The sequence below is a fragment of the Abramis brama genome, assembly GCF_963993115.1.
Source record: "Abramis brama genome assembly, chromosome: 14".
NCBI lineage: Eukaryota > Metazoa > Chordata > Actinopteri > Cypriniformes > Leuciscidae > Abramis > Abramis brama.
The window spans coordinates 27,084,854-27,103,329 of NC_139976.1; the positions used below are offsets into that span (position 1 = coordinate 27,084,854).

At 37.7% G+C, this 18,476-nt stretch overlaps 1 protein-coding gene across 1 annotated transcript; it reads right to left on the reverse strand.

Moving 5' to 3' along the window:
- Positions 1-473: 473 nt before the first annotated feature.
- Positions 474-11,353, reverse strand: kbtbd2 (kelch repeat and BTB (POZ) domain containing 2). The gene is made up of 4 exons (XM_084135930.1): positions 10,652-11,353; positions 5,123-5,503; positions 2,848-3,013; positions 474-2,387 (listed from the first exon to the last, which is right to left on the reverse strand). The coding sequence occupies exons 2-4, from the start codon at positions 5,293-5,295 to the stop codon at positions 831-833; spliced, it is 1,896 nt and encodes a 631-aa protein (XP_083992056.1). The 5' UTR covers positions 5,296-5,503; positions 10,652-11,353; the 3' UTR covers positions 474-830.
- Between the last annotated feature and the right edge of the window lie 7,123 nt (positions 11,354-18,476).

Consider the following 18,476-nt stretch of genomic DNA (forward strand, 5'->3'; position numbering starts at 1 on the left):
TACGCTACAGTAGGGAAAATACAATACTTTTGACCTCATTTTAGTTTGACGGAAATTGCAGTTGAGCTTTGATTTTGGCGGAGAACTACCGTTTCTGTGAAAATGCGTGTCATTACAAATCTAGTCAAACGCTGTAATCATCTTCCCACAAAAATGTGAAAATAATGTGTAACTGGTACCCGCTACATGCACGCTAAATTCACAGCACATGCAGAGGTGAAGATCACTGCGTTCATTCACTGTGAACCGAGCCATTCTGAGATGCGGAAAGCACCGGATCACAGACTACATAATTAAATTGCAGTGTTTTTGTGATTTGGTAAGGGCACAAAGCCATATTGTGCTTTTGATTTTAGTTCGTCTGACAGATATGTTGCCAAAGCAATGGTGCAAATCAACAATGTTATTATGAGAATTTTACAAATATAAAGAAAGGTGAGCAATACATTTCTGGAAAATGAACCAGACAAAAGAACAGTGATAAATTTAATAAGTCAGGTGTACAGTTGTCATTTTCCACCAAAGGAGGTTTAATTTCATCATGATCCATTTACACCATCAAATTAAACAGTATGCCAAAACAGAAATGCCAAAACAGAATACCAAACTTGTAATGGTGACAAATGAAATGTTCTCAAACTTGCTATAAGAAAATCAAATCTACACATGTCTGAGGCGGGTCAAAATTAGAAATGAAACGTTTCAGATTCCAATTAAATATCTGATCTCCATGAGCACATTAGGCATTAAGGGAAGTCTGTCCATAAGCTCAATCACCTTTCAGAACAGTGGATAAATTACAGGACAAGTTTCAAAGATGATGCCATTAACTATACATGAGGCAGTAACACCATGTCCTCATCCACCTCAAACTCCTCAGCTCCATCAGGTGAGAAGAGGTAAGTGGGTGGCTTCCAGGGGGATTCGTCAAGGCAGGACGGGTATAATTTACCCACGGCACAGCGGAAATCTTTGCCGAGGTCCCAGAGCACACGCTCTGACACAGGCTGCCGCAAGGACCAGCAATCGAGCTCCAGGTCGTACTGATACAGAGCATACTTTGCCCGTTCATTTAAGTGCGTCTCGCGTATGAAGATGCATAGCGTATTCAGTAGCACCACAGCACGCACACAGGGGTCAGAGTACCGCTTGGCTGGGATGTTGGCAGCTAGACGCCATACATTTTTGTTGACATCGTATATCTCAACCGTAACAGAGGAGCCATCGATAGTGCTCGTCGGCAAACGCAAACCCGAGTTGCCCACCACATGTAGACCACCGATATAGAAGAGGAGATCTCCTAACGCAGCAGCGGAAGCAAAGCAACGACTTGTCTGCCGCATGGCCATTTCCACCCAAGTATCAGCACGAGGGAAGTAGCAGTACATGAGATCGTGTGTCATGACGTAAATGCAGTCCCGGGCTGTTACCGCTGTGCTCCAACTCCACGCGCAGGGAAGAGGGCTGGTCACGCTCCATTCATCCTGCTCGCAATCGTATCGCTCCACTGTGCGTTTATTCAACTCGCCGCCCATGTTATCACCGCCTATAGCGTAGATGAAACCCTGACAATACACCAGCGACGGTTTAGTGCGAGCGTAAATCATGGGTGTTTTAGCCACCCATGCATTCTGCTGGGCATCCAGCCAGTAGAAGGTGTCCACTGAACAATAGGCAGCCTGCAGCTTGCCGCTTTTGCTGCCGTGGGTAGCTAGCGCACTCTTCAGTGGTATCTGTCCACCGGCAATGTACACATCATTGTCTGGGGTGACTAATGTTCCAACCTTCTGCAAGTCTCCAGGCAGGCTACACAGTTTATAGACTTTCTCTGCTTGAGGACTATAACAGACCACTGTGTGACGTGGACCTATTACGACCGGGTGGCTTTCAGCTGGCGGTTCGGCCTCTACAAAAATCAGCATTTCTTCCTTGGTCATGCCCAGTCTGGGCTTGAAAAACTTTGGCATTGACTTGTACAGGCCTTGCACAACCACTGATTTGTCATTCGGTGGAAGCCCTTGGAACCAGGCACGTTGGGTCACCTCAGAAAGCGCATCAATCCGAATCTGGCTGAGGACAGAGGAGAGATACTGAGAACGTGCTTCCATGTTGTATTCCAGCCACAGCATGGCCGCCTCGCGTACCGTTTCCTCTTTCTCCACGTTGAGATTATCGCTGCTCAGGAGGTCCAGCAAGAGCTCGTGCGAGAGCTGCAGAAAAGCTTCCTGTCTGTAGACGACAGAAAATTTGTGCTCCACCATGCGCTTAGCACTTTGCTTCAACTCTGTGCAACTGAACAGGTCACCGATGCTTAGCATGCGGACGCAGTTTTCAGCTGTGATTTTCTTGACCAAGTATTCTCGACACTGCAGTAAAACATCTTCCACCTGAGAAGAAATCAATGAAAGACAAAAATAAGTAGACGTAAAAATTAAACAACTGTACTGTAGATATTGAGATTCTCTAACTGGCCCGCTTCTAAAAAGTAGTTGGTTTTAGTAAGAAACATTTATTGAAAAGCTCCTTTTGGCCAATTCTCAAAATAATTTGGTACACAATGCTTGAACGTCATGCACATCCCAAATTTCACAATGATCAGCCATTCACCTTATTGGCTGATGACCATTTGTTATGTGGACATTTTAGAGACCTCTAAAAATGCCAGACTGTGCTGCTCAAAGTCTGCAACGATGTTATGTTGTGACAGTAATATGTGACCCATAGGTTTTGTGATTGAAGCAAATGGAAAACTTGTTAAAACAAGTCAGTGTGAGCATTGTGCGTGTAAACGGATATATTTAACGAGTTAATCTGTGGAAGACTGTGTTGTGTGCATGTCTTTCTAACCTGAAGAAAACAGGCCGTCTCGTAGAGAGGTTCCACAGTGGTGTCGTTGATGACCAAGTTGCCGGTGTAAGCATATGTTATGATGGTCTGCAGTGTGATGGGGTCAACGTTTCTAAGATGAACATGGGTCTGTTTGCTCTCACTGAGCCCGCTCATAAACATGGCCCTAGAGGAACACAAACAAAAAACCACATGGGTCAAAACTAATAACTACATTTCATATGGAAAAAACTTGACTCATCGATTAAAGTTCTTCTTTAAATCTGAATCTGAAGAAAAAGTTTCTGTAATTTACAAAACCTAAATATTAGGCTACTAAACAAAACATGTTATTTTCTAGAAGTTTTGACAAAATTATTTTTGTTCCAGTCTACTTAAGTGTATGTAAATAAAAAAAACAAGTCAATTGTATACTGTATGCATGATTTGGAATGGCAGCCAATACAAATAATAATAACAATTGCATATGCCATGCCACTCCTGAAAGTTTTCAGTGTGTATGTGGCAGCTGGTCAAGCATGAAAAACAAAAGTTTTATTCAAATTCTGAATGGACTATATATCCCCTAGAAAGTGTTCTCTTTATAGTAACTAAAAAGCTCCCTTACACACTCTCTGCCTATGATAAACAGTAAACTCAACTCTCAGTTCCAAATTTTGAGGTAACTTTCAGGTTTATTAATTAGCCATACTTATTCTTATAGAATAGTAACTTATTCTCTGAACACAACCCACTTCAGAGTTAGTTTATTTCAGCGGTATTCAGCGCTTCTGTGCGATATTGATGAGGCAATATTCTAAGCAAATGTGATACATCTTACCTTACAACAAATGTGGAAGCAACATGGCTAAAACAAAAACAAAAAAACTTTGCCAAATAAACCATATCTTTGCAAGCATTGGCTGCTGTTTTTACTTTAGTTTTTATATTTATCATAAAAACAAACATTATTACTTTTGTTCACAGTAATAAACTGTATATTTTAATACTCTCTTAATCTTTGATCAATTAAAAAAAGGATTGCACTATAACCTAATAGTTAGCGATATGCACCAAGATGTAAATTGCCAGTTTGTTCAAATCAAATTAGAATCGAATCATGAAATTTGTGTCAATGCCCAGCCCTAGACTTTAATAGAGACGCTGCTGCCGAACACTGTTGAGAGACGCACAGACTTCACACACACACACACTTAAGTAATCTATCAGTGTTTTCTCTCCAATAACAGCATATCAAAATGCTCAAGCCTCTGTTACCACTTATGTTAAGTTATGTTTTAAATTATGTTTTGGAATTGGCAAAGGAGGCTTGGGATGAGATGCGTAAGAAATTATTACACAAGGGAGTTTAAGGACAAAAACCTGACAAATGTCTTGAAATAAAACATCTGCACAATTTCATGAGCTGTGGTAACTGTAGTATAAAGTGGAATAATTGACTCCGGGCCGTTGTAATATTAGATAAATAATGCAGACCTAATAATAAAGTCCCGTCATCAATTATTCAGTTTGTTAAATTTTTTTATATATTTTATCATTTTAATATTTTCTTTACTTAAATTATCATCATCATCATCATCATCATCAACACATTTTATAATTTGTTTCTATTTTAAAACAGTTAAATAAAATAGTTTCAACAGTTTTTGCTATGGTACCGAAATTAGTACCAAGAACCGTGAAATTTAACTGCCATTGGACCGACTACTGGAATTTTGGTACTGTGACAACACTAGTTAACTTTGAGGCTGGTGAGAGCTGATTAGCAAAAACATTGTCTTCATTTTTGTATATAGACTAGAGCAACATTTCTGTGATGCAGAAAACTCAAAATTGTGAAATAGCATAATTACCTGTAACACTTTTCATACATGTACACAAATTCTAAAGCTTTCTTTTTTGTTTGTTTGTTTGTTTGTTTGTTTACAGTTTAACACCATGCCAGCTACCTCGGCTATTTTCATGGTGAGCAAGATTAAAAATGTATTAAAATAGCGATTAAAATAGGTTTTTAAACTTTATCTTAGATAAAAATTCAAAAACTAGATCTGGTCTTACTTCATTAAAAATCTTTTCATAAGAGTCAAATAAAAAAAATAACGGAAAGTTCAATCTATCACAGGCCATCAAAAAATGCTTCAGTAATAATGGATTCTGGCATGAGAGGCATAAAGGAGGATCTTCACCCTTTAACAGAAATATGAGTTAATCTGGAGTAGCCTATATAAATGTAACAAATTATTATTGTGCATTCACAAACCCCTGCTCTACCCACCTGAAGTAAGAGCTGCAGGTGGCCAGCACCATCTTATGGCAGGGGAACTCATTCTCCTCCACCAGCAGAGTGATGTCAGTCAACAACTTCTGCTCGTAGAAATACTTCAGCTGTTCCAGCACAGAAACTGCATAATCTGCGTTGACTGGCCGACGCTCTCCAACCTCCGACATGTTTGTATCCCATGAGTTTTCAACCAGCTTTCTGATGTCAAAGCGTAAAGGTTCCTTTCTGCAATGGCCTGTTCCCAGAATACTTTGAAATTAAGGTTATTCCTCTACCATGCTGAGTCACAGCTTTTACAGCACTCCCCCGGTGTTCAGCTGTCTTGGAGGATGTTGGGATTTAGAGAAAAGGAAGCGTGAGGTAGAGGGAGATTATCTACATCAGAGAAAAAAAAAAAATTGTTTTTAATAAAAGTATTCAATAATAATAATAATATTTTATAGAACAAATGTAAAATTACAGTACTAACACTTAATTACAAATTTTGTTTTGCTTTCAAACACTAAAACAGCTTTTTATTTTGGTGGAAAACCATAGGAAGTCTTTAAAGCTTCTTTTTCTGATACAACAGATGCTAAAACACAACATGTACTCGGTGGCAGTCCACTCGTTTGAAAATTGATTTTCGTTTGAAAATCCATATCGTTAGCCTCATAGCATAATTGCCTAAGTCATTTTTTAATTAATTATTTCTTAGGCAATTATGCTATGAGGCTAACGATATGTTGAAAATTTCATATTTCTACTTCCGTCCACACTGAGACAGCATTTTTGTCCTGTGAAAACGGAGCTTTTTGAAAACGCAGTTTTTGCGTTGTGTGGTATTTGAAAACAATGAAGCATGTTAAGTCACGTGACACATATTGAACCAATAGATATCTCTGTTTATACTGCTATTGTGCCTGTTATGTGCAATTCACTTTCACGCTGTTGCTAAAGATGTTACTTTGTACACTCTTCATATCGCAGTCCTGCAAAGATGACAGAAAATTTACTTGCAATTGCTGTCCTGCGGCAAAACATGAAAGCAGTTGCGTTTAAGACCAAACATATAATGGTGACTGAGTGCAACCTGGACGCATCAGTGAATGGGGAGATATTGTGCTAAAGAAAATGATCCTACCAGAAGAATAGCATGAGAACTTTATAATGTCTGTTCTATCTGTATCATGGTCGTTAATGGAGCACAGGTAAACTGAGGTGAGCACAGTGACTGAGGTGGCCGGGCCCCTCATGGCGCAGACGCTGAAGTAATGGCAATTTTTCCAGCCGCTGAATGTCAGCTTTTTCTTGTTCCATTAAATGGTAAGTCAAGTGAACATGCAAGTTGAACTTTTTAGTGACAATTACGAAAATTAATCTGGAGATTATTGGATTGTTGCATTTTATATCACAAGGCTAACAAGCTATTTTGTGGATACTAACTGTAATATTATTACTAAATTTGTATTAGTGAGTTATTGCATATTTCTGGCTTAAGGCCCTGATATACTTCAAGCAAAATCGAAAAACTAACTGATGTGATGTCATTTTGGACAAAATCATGCCAAAACGAATTTCGTTTGGAGTTCGAAACAGCTTGCCAAATCGAACTTTACAGAAAAGTTTGCTTCAGCTGGTAAACACCACCTTTGTACTACCATTTGGCGCTTTTCCACTGCATGGTACGGTACGGCTCGGTTCGGTACGCCACGCTTTGGCGCTTTTCCACTGCATGGTACGGTACGGCTCGGTTCGGTACGGCTCACTTATGGCGCATTTCCACTGCATGGTACGGTATGGTACGGCTTGCTTCGGCTCGCTTTAAATGGTACCACCTCTGTTGAGGTTCCAAGCGTACCGTACCGATACTAAAATTTGACGTGAAAACACTGCAGATCACTGATTGGTCAAACAGAATCATCATCACTACCAGCGTCATTGTATTTACGACACTAAACCCGCTAGATTTAAATAGCCAGTAGACAACAGCCAGCGCTGTAGCGCCTGTTTTAAAAGTATAAACTTCAAAAAAAGAAATGGCTGAATCGTGGTCAGTGGACGAGGTGCAGACGTTCCTCTCGTTGGTTGCCGAGGAGTGGATGGGGAAACACGGAATTAAAAATTCGCATTTAATATGATGATGTCATGGCAGTAGAGACGGCAACTATAACGATCAGTCCCACACCCACTTTGAAGCGGTACTAACTGCAGTGGAAAAGCAACTGAGCTAAAGCGAACCGAACCGTGCCGTACAGAGTCGAGTCGTACCACGCAGTGGAAAAGCGAAGCGAGCCGAACCGTTCCGCGTCGAGTCGAACCGTACCGAGCCGTACCATGCAGTGGAAAAGCGCCAATTGGTCCATGACGATTACGTAATAGGTAGGTGTGCGCGGAGGCTCTGCCTTTTCACATTCCTGTTCATTCTGTCGAGGTGAGACCGACTCGCGAGTGAAAACATGAGCACACTGCTGTTATACTTCTGATGAAACGAGACACTGAAACTACTTTTCATGTTTAATACAGTAAAGCTGCTTGATTTTAAGCAATCTATTGTATAAAGTGCTATATAAATAAACGTGACTTTACTAGAGTGCCGAATTGAAGAGCTTTTGCAAACATATCCACGTTGCTATGATCAGATGCTTTTCTTATGCTTTATTTAAAAATTCCTGCTGTCAATTTTGTTTTGCGTTTATTTTGATGTTGAGAGGAAAGCGTGCAGCACATATTTATATATTCATCTAAACACTGCTCTCAGCAGTGTGGGCGGCGTCTGATGTTCGATGATAACGCGCAGCTTTGTATGATGCGTTGACGTAATTTCCACAGAAACAAGAAGCTAAGGCGGGACATATTGAAGCGCTGATGTTACGTTGGATTCAGTAGTTGTAGAGGTGTGAATAAATTCTAGCCATTTCATTCTTAACCAACGTACAGTTGGAAAACTTAATAAAACTCGAGCAACAGAACACACACCTCCAACCAGTGGCATAATTTTGTTTTAAAAAGTGAGTGGGAAAGGTGTTTGGGGGGTGTGTGTGGGGGGGGGGGGGGGGGCATTTAATTGCTATACAATGCTAAATCAGATATATGTACAATAATAATTTTCAGAAAAAATAACATTATGATGTCCAGAAATCAATTTCAACAGCGCATTCGGTTTAATTGGTCATTTAATGAGATCTAGGCCTACTACTCATATATATTGTTAGTGCCGAGAATTTTCACATGAATAAATGCATAGATCCGCCGTAAGTGTAGATTGTGTATTTTCATGGTCTAGTGATAGAACTTTTCCCAAGCGTGTCAGAGGTTCTGGGTTCTAATCCGCATTCGTATAGTTTTTTTTCTCTCTCATCCAAACCAAATATGTTTATCAGTGGTCGTCTATCAAGCAGGGACACGTTTGTGTGCATATTGTGCGCGAGTCACAAGAGAACACTGTATCCATGCCACTGATAGCAGTGGCAATGAGCACTCCGCAGCTTGATTTAAAAAACAACATTTCAGCGACTTCAAAAAGTGGTGGGGACAATATCGACCCTGGCAAAAATCCATATTGCTCCATGACGGGTCAACAACTCGCTTTGGCTAGGTGGTATTTATAGCATAGGGGGCTGGACGCTTCACATTCTAGAGAGCATTTGATTGGACAGAAGATGTAATGAGAAGCTTAAGTCCTTGTGATGTCATAAAAATCAGTGGTCCATTTTAGCGGATGTGAGGGACTCTGTAAGTTTTGGATGCTTATATCTCCTAAATGCTAAATTTTGTCATTGATTTGGATCACCCCAACTTATTCATAACCAGGGACGTCGTTAGGCCTATTTTAGGGGGGCTGAAGCTACCCCAAAATGTTCCTAAGCCCCCCTAAATGATAATAAGAACAACAATAACAATTCGATTTATCAATAACCGTATCCTCATTCATATTTAGACGCAACAAATGATATATATCCAGCTACAAAAAATAGCCGAAAAGTCGGAAGTTGGAGAGCTGCCAACTCTCACGCACCGTGAGACTCGCGCAATTGACACTTTTCACACGCTCTCACGCCACACATCCATTTTCTCACGCACAGAAAAATCGCGAAGCAAACAGGACACGGACCAACAGACTAGACAGAGCAGGTTACTTTATGCTATAAAAGAATCTCAACTCTCAGATTCTGTCAATTTTATTACGAAATTCAAACAATAAATACCGTTTTGGCGCTTGTAAATGTTACGTGACAGATCCCTAGCGCACGTGAACCGATCATCTCTAATAGTAAAAAAACACGAACACTGTTGAAAGATACAGTAGTAGGCTACAACTTACCGAAATGTATATTCCTCATAGGCCTACATAATATCGATCAATCAGTGTTTTTTATCAGCGTGAAGAGGTCAAGCTGGAGAACAATATGTTACATTTACCTCAGGAAAGCCATTTAATGAACATAATATAGGAAATAGCACGTAGCCTAGCTGGCAAGAAAAAAAGTATTTTGCTAAATATGTGTTCTATATTACATAGGCCTATTTATTATATTTTTACTTATATCATTAAATAAAGTTGTTATTATAATAAAAAACATTATATTTAATTTGAGTTATTTTTAACCTTAAATAATACTACCATCTGATAGGGCTGTCTATGTTTACAACATTAGGTGAGTTGTTTTTTTCTTGAGAAAAATTAACGCCTATCTCGAGTAGGCTACCTAATATTTATCCAAATGAGTCAATATTAAATCAAATCACAATAATTTAATTGAATTGAAATAATAAAAAAGTGTAGCTTACCAGAAATTGTACCATGCTGCACCATAACATTAACATATCATTTTAACCTTGAACCTTAAACCTGAAATGGGCACTTTTTGTGACAGCAACATTTTTGATCAAAGATGTGGCTTAACTTCAGAATTTGAACTAAAATCAGTATTCTTATGATTGCTCTGAACATTTCTGACTAAGTTCAACAAACATTAAATTACTTATTCATAAACTTAAAAAAAATAATTAATAAAAATTGAGACTAGGGTAACAGGGTTGAAGATGGTAACGGGGTTGAAGAGACAAATACAGCGACATATATACATGGTTGTTTTTTACTCAAATTCACTGTAAGATTTTCTATAAACGCAAGTTACAAATACCCTAGGGGCTAAGCTCATTAGTTCAGAGATCAGTAATGTAACAACATGAACTCATTACACCTAAATTTCTCAGTCTCCCCTCTAAATATATGAAAAGCAGCTTAGAAACAACTAGATACACACAGTACAGTAAAAGATTATATTACCTTAAATACAGTTAAAGATTAACATTATATTAGCATAATTTCTTAAGTGACGAACGTGTTTTGCTCCGGCAGCATTGCTGATCTCCGATTATAGTGCTTACGCCATACTACAGCATCTTACTGTACTACGCAAACATGCTGAGTTTTAGCTTAAGTAAACATTTGATCACAACTGGAGCCTAGTAGGGATGCTGTTATCCGGATCATAACCACGCTACGCTGTTAAACAGGCCTGCTAGAGGTCACCTTACCTCCGATGTGCTGCTGGAACTCCGGCGGCTGCTGCGCGTTTCTGTCGGATCCACAACACACAAAGACGAAGCTTTTTCTCAGACAGCAGTCGTCTAGAAATGCTCAGTCCTTCCGAGATCGAAACCCGGTGCCTACAACAAACACCTTGACGCCCTGATCATGATTTCAAGCGCATATTACACACTGATCACTGATATAGCATTATGCTGCTAAATATATTAGCAAATCTAGCTACGAACAGCAATACTTTCCTGCAATTAACCAGATTGGTATTAATGTATCGAATATCGCTCGTGCACTTAAAACATCTGCACTCAGTATGCAACGATGAAGTGACTTATCCGGGCTTTTAGGCGTCGAGTGAGCTACGGTAGCGTTATTTAAGAAGTCGCTTCGATCGGGAAAGCTAGCTGCATGCTAGCAGCCCGAGAATTAAACCAGTAGATAGGAACCAGCGACATGCGTTTCACCGAAGGGGGCGGGGACAAGCTTCTTCCGCCTGGCCCTCTGGATACTCGGATGATCTGCTAAATTATGCTTACACACGTCGTCTGCATCTGGCATCTTACAGTTCGAGCTATCATTAAGTTGGATAATTTGAAATCGAATATATTTAGGCCTATACCACTTACGCGCATGTTACCTTTAGTTTCACTTGCTAAATAGAGCAGCAGCAACTTACAACCTCCATTCTACGTTCTGGGATTTCTCAGTTATCTGGATTTTACTGTTGACGATTTGACATGATCCAGACTCATCCTGGAGTTGCTGTCATAGCAACAGGTCCATAAACTCACACCTGCTCGGGAGCACGCTTATTTCATGCAAAAAGAATTAGATTGTATTTTTTTAAGCAGAGCTGCGGAGTCCCAGACACTGCTACTTCCTTGCAAGAGTAGGTTACCTTATTGAACCATTGAAGATAATAATTTAAAATACTAATAATAATAAAATAATAAAAAATTATAATTCATGTAGGCTAGTCTATCATATACACTACCTACTGTTAAAAAGTTTTGAAACATTACTATTTTAAATGTTTTATGAAAAAAGTCTCTGCCTTTTTTTGATTAAAAATGCAGAAAAAAAACTGTAATATTTGGAAAAACAGACAGTAATCGAAATATTGTGAATTTAAAATAGTGGTTTTCTATTTTAATATACTTTAAAATATAATTTATTTCTGTGATGCAAAGCAGAATTTTCATCAGCTATGACTCAAGTCTTCAGTGTCACATGATCCTTCAAAAATCATTCTATTATATTACATTTTTTGGTTTCACTTTATTTTGATGGTCCATTTAACACATTATATTGACTATAAGTAATACTGCACCTGTCAACTAACTCTCATTAGAGTGATAGTAGAGTAGGCCTTTTAGTAGACTGGTAGGGTTAGTAAGTTGACATGTAGTTGCAAAGTTACTTATAGTCAGTAGAATGTCTGTTGGAGGAGCATCACAATAACGAGTTAGCAGATATTAAGCAGACAGTCTACTAATAATCCAATGAGAGTTAGTAGCCTAACTATTTTTGACAAAATAAAGTGTTACCTGATCATGGTTTCGAGTATCGATCTATTAGCCCTTAATGAACACAAGAACGTGAAGTAATCTCATACAACTTAATCCAGATATTTTAATCAAATCCACAAATTCGTTTGAAGAACGATATTAGATCAGTTATCACGATTATAAGATCTGGCAGCTGTCAAATCATCTCAGATGTATTAAGTGAGGTACGAAGAATGGACCCCAATAGGATTTTTCCATTGGCTTTTGGATTATTGCAGAAAATAAGCTCTGTGACTAACAAAAGTTAATGAAACTCACACGTTTTGTATAATCTTCACAAATTAACACAACTTTTATTAATTTTTGAAGCAAAAGCTAAACATAGGCTAGTCCAGCCTTATTGTGTTTATAATCATGCTCTACCACCATCTTTCAGGGAAAATGTTTTTTTTGTTATTTTTTTTTTAAATAAAGACTGAAAAAGTTGTCAGAATCTTAGGGATGGTGACATTGAAGTCATGAGACCGTGGCTCTATAGTTATTATTAGGGATGGGTATCGTTAAGGTTTTAACGATACTCCTTATCGATCCGGTACTTTAACGGTATTCTTATCGGTTCTTTTTGTTATATTAAAAAAAGGGAAAAAAATAATTCAGAACATAATTAATATTGCTTTATACTGTATTTTGAAATGTAAAATAAATATCTATAGTAAAAGAAAAAGCAATGCTTTAACAAAACAAATAAAACATGTATGTTATGCAGAAGGGTGCAGGCTTTTGTGTTTTATAGACAGGACGCCAAAAACAAAGTACAAACACATGGTCAAACAAAAAAAAAAATTATACAATAAAACAAATATACAAATTATATACCCAGTGCTTTAATTTCAGTAATGTCTACTGACATTACTGTTCAGGAGTAATATGGGCTAAAAAGACATCTAATAAAGTCAGATGTAAAATAACACTGCATAGTTTATCATAGATAGATTAAAGCTTATATCATTCAAGAGCTGTATGACTGATTTTCTCTTTGCCTTTTGTTGTTTGATTCACATTAATGGAGCAATCGTCAGCAGGTTTATTAGACTGCTGCCTCTTTAAGACCAAATGCAGATCTAATCATTATTACGCATCATATTTTCTCCCAACTATTTACGCCCATTTAAGACATAAACTGTATTTAAGTGAATAAACTGTTTAAGTGAATCTCCAAGACGGCCATTTTGACATATTTTTGTGTATATTTGATCGTTTAGATGCGTACACGAAGACCAAAATATCCGTTGCTTGTCTCATTGCGGTGTGTTTCGGAGCGCGCGCCGCATTTGGAACAGCGTCTATTGCGTTAATTTTGGTACTTTTAATAGCCTTTTATTATCAAACGCGTCCCGCAGTTTAGCAACAGTATAGACTACATTTTACAACAATCACTGATCGTGCAGATTCTGACGTTACGTTTGGGTTTTAGGGAGAAATGACAGCGCACCGCTGTGAAGGGAAGGAAGTTGAGCTAGACAGAATGCAGCTTTAGTTTTTAATGGTTATACCTCAAATATCTTCTTTTTTATAATCATTGGAAGCCAAAATCTAAATCTAAAATAAAATTAGTTAATATCAAAGATCTAAAGTGTAACCGTTTGAATGTTCTGTCCTTATCGTCACTCATTAAGCAGGGCTGTTGTGTGCGCCGTGGCTTTGCGTGAAAGATCGCTCTCTCTCACACACACACACACACACACTCTCTCTTTAGCAAAAATGCATCACAGACAAATGGTTCAATATTATTATAGGCCTATATAGAAGTGGCTGGCGATATTAAATTCGCAAGATAATAATTTCTTAATAGCAATAATAAATAGCACGTGTACTTTCTTAATTTCTCCAGTACCGACAGCAGAACCGATAACGTCTGAGCTTAACGATCCAGCGGTCTTTCAAAATTCAGCACCGGGGCCCGTTTAATACCGGGTTTCGGTACCCATCCCTACACTGTAAAAAATGATTTTATGTCAAAGTAAATAAAACAGGAAAAATCATGTATCTTTTGCTAAGAATAATTTTGTAAAAATGAAAACTTTAGTATATTAAGTAAATCCTAATTATATACTAATTTTTTACTTGTAAATATTAGACATCCAACAGACAAGTGAAATTGACTTCTGACTCTCTGGCATATTTACATGCATTAATTAAGTACTTGAAGCAAATTTAAAAAAATCAAGTAAAATTTAGTCCTTGAAGAAAGGAATCTGCGCATGCGCAGAAAGAAGAAAACACGCGATGATTGAGGGATTTCGAATCTCCACTCCAACGGCTCTCGACAGGTAAGCAACAGTAAAAAACTGCATTATATTACGGATTTATAATGATTTTTTGATTAATTCAACGATTGTCTTGTCATCACTTCATGCTATACATTTGAAAAGTTTAGTGTTCTTAAGTTTAGAGACGTGCTCCAGAAAAAAGTTAAGGGAGAGGCAGAGGCAGAAAGCACCCTGTTTATTTTCTTTATTTTACAAAAGCACAATGTTTTATTTCGATTGAAAGTGGAAAAAGTAGACATTTAACAGTTTATTTTTTCATATTTCTTAAGTCTGTAATCTTTATGACCAAAAATGACGGAGTATAAGTCTAATTTGCTGCTACGCGCGGGCGCTTTTGCCGACTCAAGAGGGTTAATGACGAGTTAACTTTGTAGACGTTAGCCATATTTTTTTCTCATTTTTAAACTTTACGTTTTACACGATTTATCAGTAATTACGCCTAAAAACCATGAATATGTCACTTAAATCATGATCTTTTTGTTTAATATTTATTTTGTGTGCAATTTTCTTTATAGATGACAAATATTGGCCACGAATTAACAATAGGCCTAAGTGAGAAGGTTCTCGTTCCCTCATCGTGCACAGTATAATTCATTTCCTCATTCATTTGCTAAATCGTGCATACTATCTATTAAATGGTCCCTGCTTTTACTAAATCGTAACCACGTTGTAAATGACAATAATTCGTACTCCCAAATTCCTAATTCGTAGCCTTGATATCTGCTGTGTGTCACATGTTAGCATTAATGTGTGTAAATTGACTATGAGAGTAAGGTCATGCAGGATGTTTTTAATGATTTGGTTTAAATGAAATGAATAATGTGAATGCAAATTAATTAACTTTTAATTTAAAAGTATTAGCTGTTTACTGATTATTGTTTTTTTCTCTCTCTCTTTTCTTAATTTCAGGATATTTCTCAAATGCATTCAGCCCTTTGTGCCTCCGTTGCTGTAAACCGGTTGAGAGGGACAAAGAGAGAGACCGAACACACTGAATTGTTATTATTGTCATTATAGGTTTCTGTATATGCTTATTTCTTAATAAATTACTCTTAACTGCACATTGTCACAGTATTATTTTGTCACATTATAAGAGTAACATTTAATTGAATTTAAAATAATTACCAGCACTGCATAAAACAAGTAAAATGTATTTAAAATATCAAGTGGTTTTACTTAATTATATTAATTATATCAGATTTGTAAGTAAAAATTACTCAATATAATTTAACAGGCCAAGTTATATGTACTTATTCACTTTGTGAATTTTACTCGGCTTAGTTAAGTAGATTTACTTAATTTCCATCATTGTGAAATTTACTTGAAAAAAATTTGTGCAAAAACTTGCCTTATAAAAATTGAGTAAATTCTACTTATTGTTTTTCTCAGTGTAGTTGAGATAGATGAGTTAACCTGTTCAGCGTGATGACGTTTTTTTGGGGGGGGGTATTACTAATGTATTTTATGTCATTGAATAAAACGTGAAAATATATTGAGCTTGTGTCCACCACAGACGGCACTTAACCAAAAACCCATTCAAAAAACCCACTGACTTCAGGACAGTGGAACCGGAAGTGCTAAATTGCTAACTCGTTTCTGGATTTTGGCCTACAAAAATATGTCTTCTCTGCAGCACTCTATAGCCTTGACATCAATAAGTCTGTGAAAGGGCCTGTCTCAATACCCATGCAGTCTTTGCACTTGAACACTTGTCCTCTTACGTAGGTTGTATTTCCTGTATTTGGCCTAAGTGTTTAAATGGGAGTGAAGACCGCAAGTGTGTGTAGAACTTTTGATTAGGATTGAATTTTTTTTTTATTTGTGTTGTAAAGGTTTTTATAGAGCTTTATTTACACATTTTCATATTCAATAGTTTGCACTTAAATAAACTTAAATGTCTATTTGTTAGTTTATATGTAACAGACGACACATAGCCTAATTGTGATATTTCTAAACACTAGGTCTTTTGTGTAAATTCTAGGGGTGTAACGATACCCTTATGTCACGATTCGATACATATCACGATACTGAACTCACGATACAATATTGTTGCGATACTCCAAGACATATGGTATAAGGTTAACAAAAATTTTACTGTTGATTAAAATGTTAAATTTGATATTACATTGTGGGTTTAAATGAATAGGCTTGGACTTGGTGCTGGTAACAATGCACAGGACAATGGTGACACCAAAATAAAAATATTCATGATTCTGAAGCTGAAAATAAAGAATTATTTTAGAAGAATATGCTTGCACTCTGTCACTGACTATATATATACTGACAAGATATATTGTTACCCCTAGTAAATTCAGTTATTATTTTGTCCTGTGGTCAATATGTAAACATCTGTTACATGAAATAGCTTATTCTAAAATGATTAGCAGATTCTTAGTTTTTTATATAAAAGTTAATGCTGCTTTTCAATTTACTTTTGGTGCAATAAACAAAGTAGTTTATTTTCTTTCTCAAGTCACATTAGAGAAAGCATTTTTTTATGATTCAAAGTTAATCATTCTGAGTTGATTTAAATTCAGGAAAAAAAACAGTTCTAGTGGCTGACAGGTTAAGGAGAAATACCGGCCCTTCCCTTCAATACCAATACCACAGTCTGCTGCTTGGATCATGCTGACATCATTTCCTCCATCGCCTGAGCACAGAGATAAGAGAGATGATAGCGGGAAAACATGAGAAGACACTGTGAAGACAGTCATCTTCACCGCTCTGAACGATTCATGTGCTTGGAGAGAGTTCGGTTTAAGTGGGTTTTTATCTCAGCTACCAGATGATGAGACTTAAAGCTCAACAGACTAAGGAGAGAAGCGGAGAGTACTGACCATATGGCACATGTTCTGTTGGCTGTATGTTGCTGTAACAATCGAACAATTTGAGCTTTCTGTGTGGGAGAGCAGCGACAGCAAATGGCACTGACACGTGATCCCCCAATCTTTATTACTGGGGAATCAATCTTTATTCATTACCCAGTCTGGTTCCACTGCTCTCTCTTTCAACTACCTGCTCTGTCCAGACGGTGGCACTCACAACACAGCCTGTCGGATCCTGTCTGACCTCATCTTCCTGTTTATGCCCGCTCTGGTGGCCTGCCTACATTTTTAACATTTGAGTTCATCCTGTTTGTACATCCTGTTTGTCGCAGTTGGGTCCTTCTTGTTTGCTGTGAATGTGTTGAACAATGCCTTCATCTCTGATTTTTAAAATTTTTTTGTCTTTATGTCTGTTTTTTTCTATTACATGATGAAATAGTATGTGCTCAGTGCTCAGTGATGTTATGTTTTTTTATATTTGTACTATCCTAATACTTAAAATGTGCTACAGTTGCAACAAGATCACAGTCTCCATAAGAATGCAAGACAAAAACAGTCAATGTCTGCAACTACAAGATATTGTTTAGGTGTCAAATGTGAGGTGTGCAATATGGTGAAGTTTAAATCATTAGACGTTTCATAAGCTTAGTTTAATATAAGGCTGGCATCTCCAAATATGGTGCTCTTCTTCTTGGCGTCTTCTTTGCTACTCATTTAAGATGAGCAAAATCTATGCAGAACCAGTTACGTGTAATCATTGAGATGCATGCCAGTTAGGAATGCGTCTGAGAATGGTCTGACTTGCTTTGATATTATGCTGAGATGTAGCCTCTCTCTCTCTCGCTATATATATAGCCAGCAGCCATATCGCCCTATAGCCCAGGACTGGTTGCCTACTGAAGCCAAGCAGGGTTGAGCCTGGTCACTATACCTTGATGGGAGACTCCTGGGAAAACCAGGTTGCTGCTGGAAGAGCTGTTAGTGAGGCAAGTAGGGGGTGCTCACCTGTGGTCTGTGTGGGCCCTTACACCCCAGTGTAGTGATGGGGACACTATACTGTCAAAGAGCACCGTCCTTCGATTAAGACGTTAAACTGAGGTCCTAAATCTATGTGGTCACAAATAATCCCAGGATGTCTCTCGAACGAGTAGGGGT

Excerpts from the sequence above, each read along its gene's own strand:
- kbtbd2 (XM_084135930.1), bottom strand. The coding sequence starts at position 5,295 with ATGTCGGAGGTTGGAGAGCGTCGGCCAGTCAACGCAGATTATGCAGTT. Across the intron at positions 3,014-5,122 it reads ACCTGCAGCTCTTACTTCAG|GGCCATGTTTATGAGCGGGC; the intron begins GTGGGTAGAGCA and ends GTGTTCCTCTAG. Across the intron at positions 2,388-2,847 it reads AGACGGCCTGTTTTCTTCAG|GTGGAAGATGTTTTACTGCA; the intron begins GTTAGAAAGACA and ends ATTTCTTCTCAG.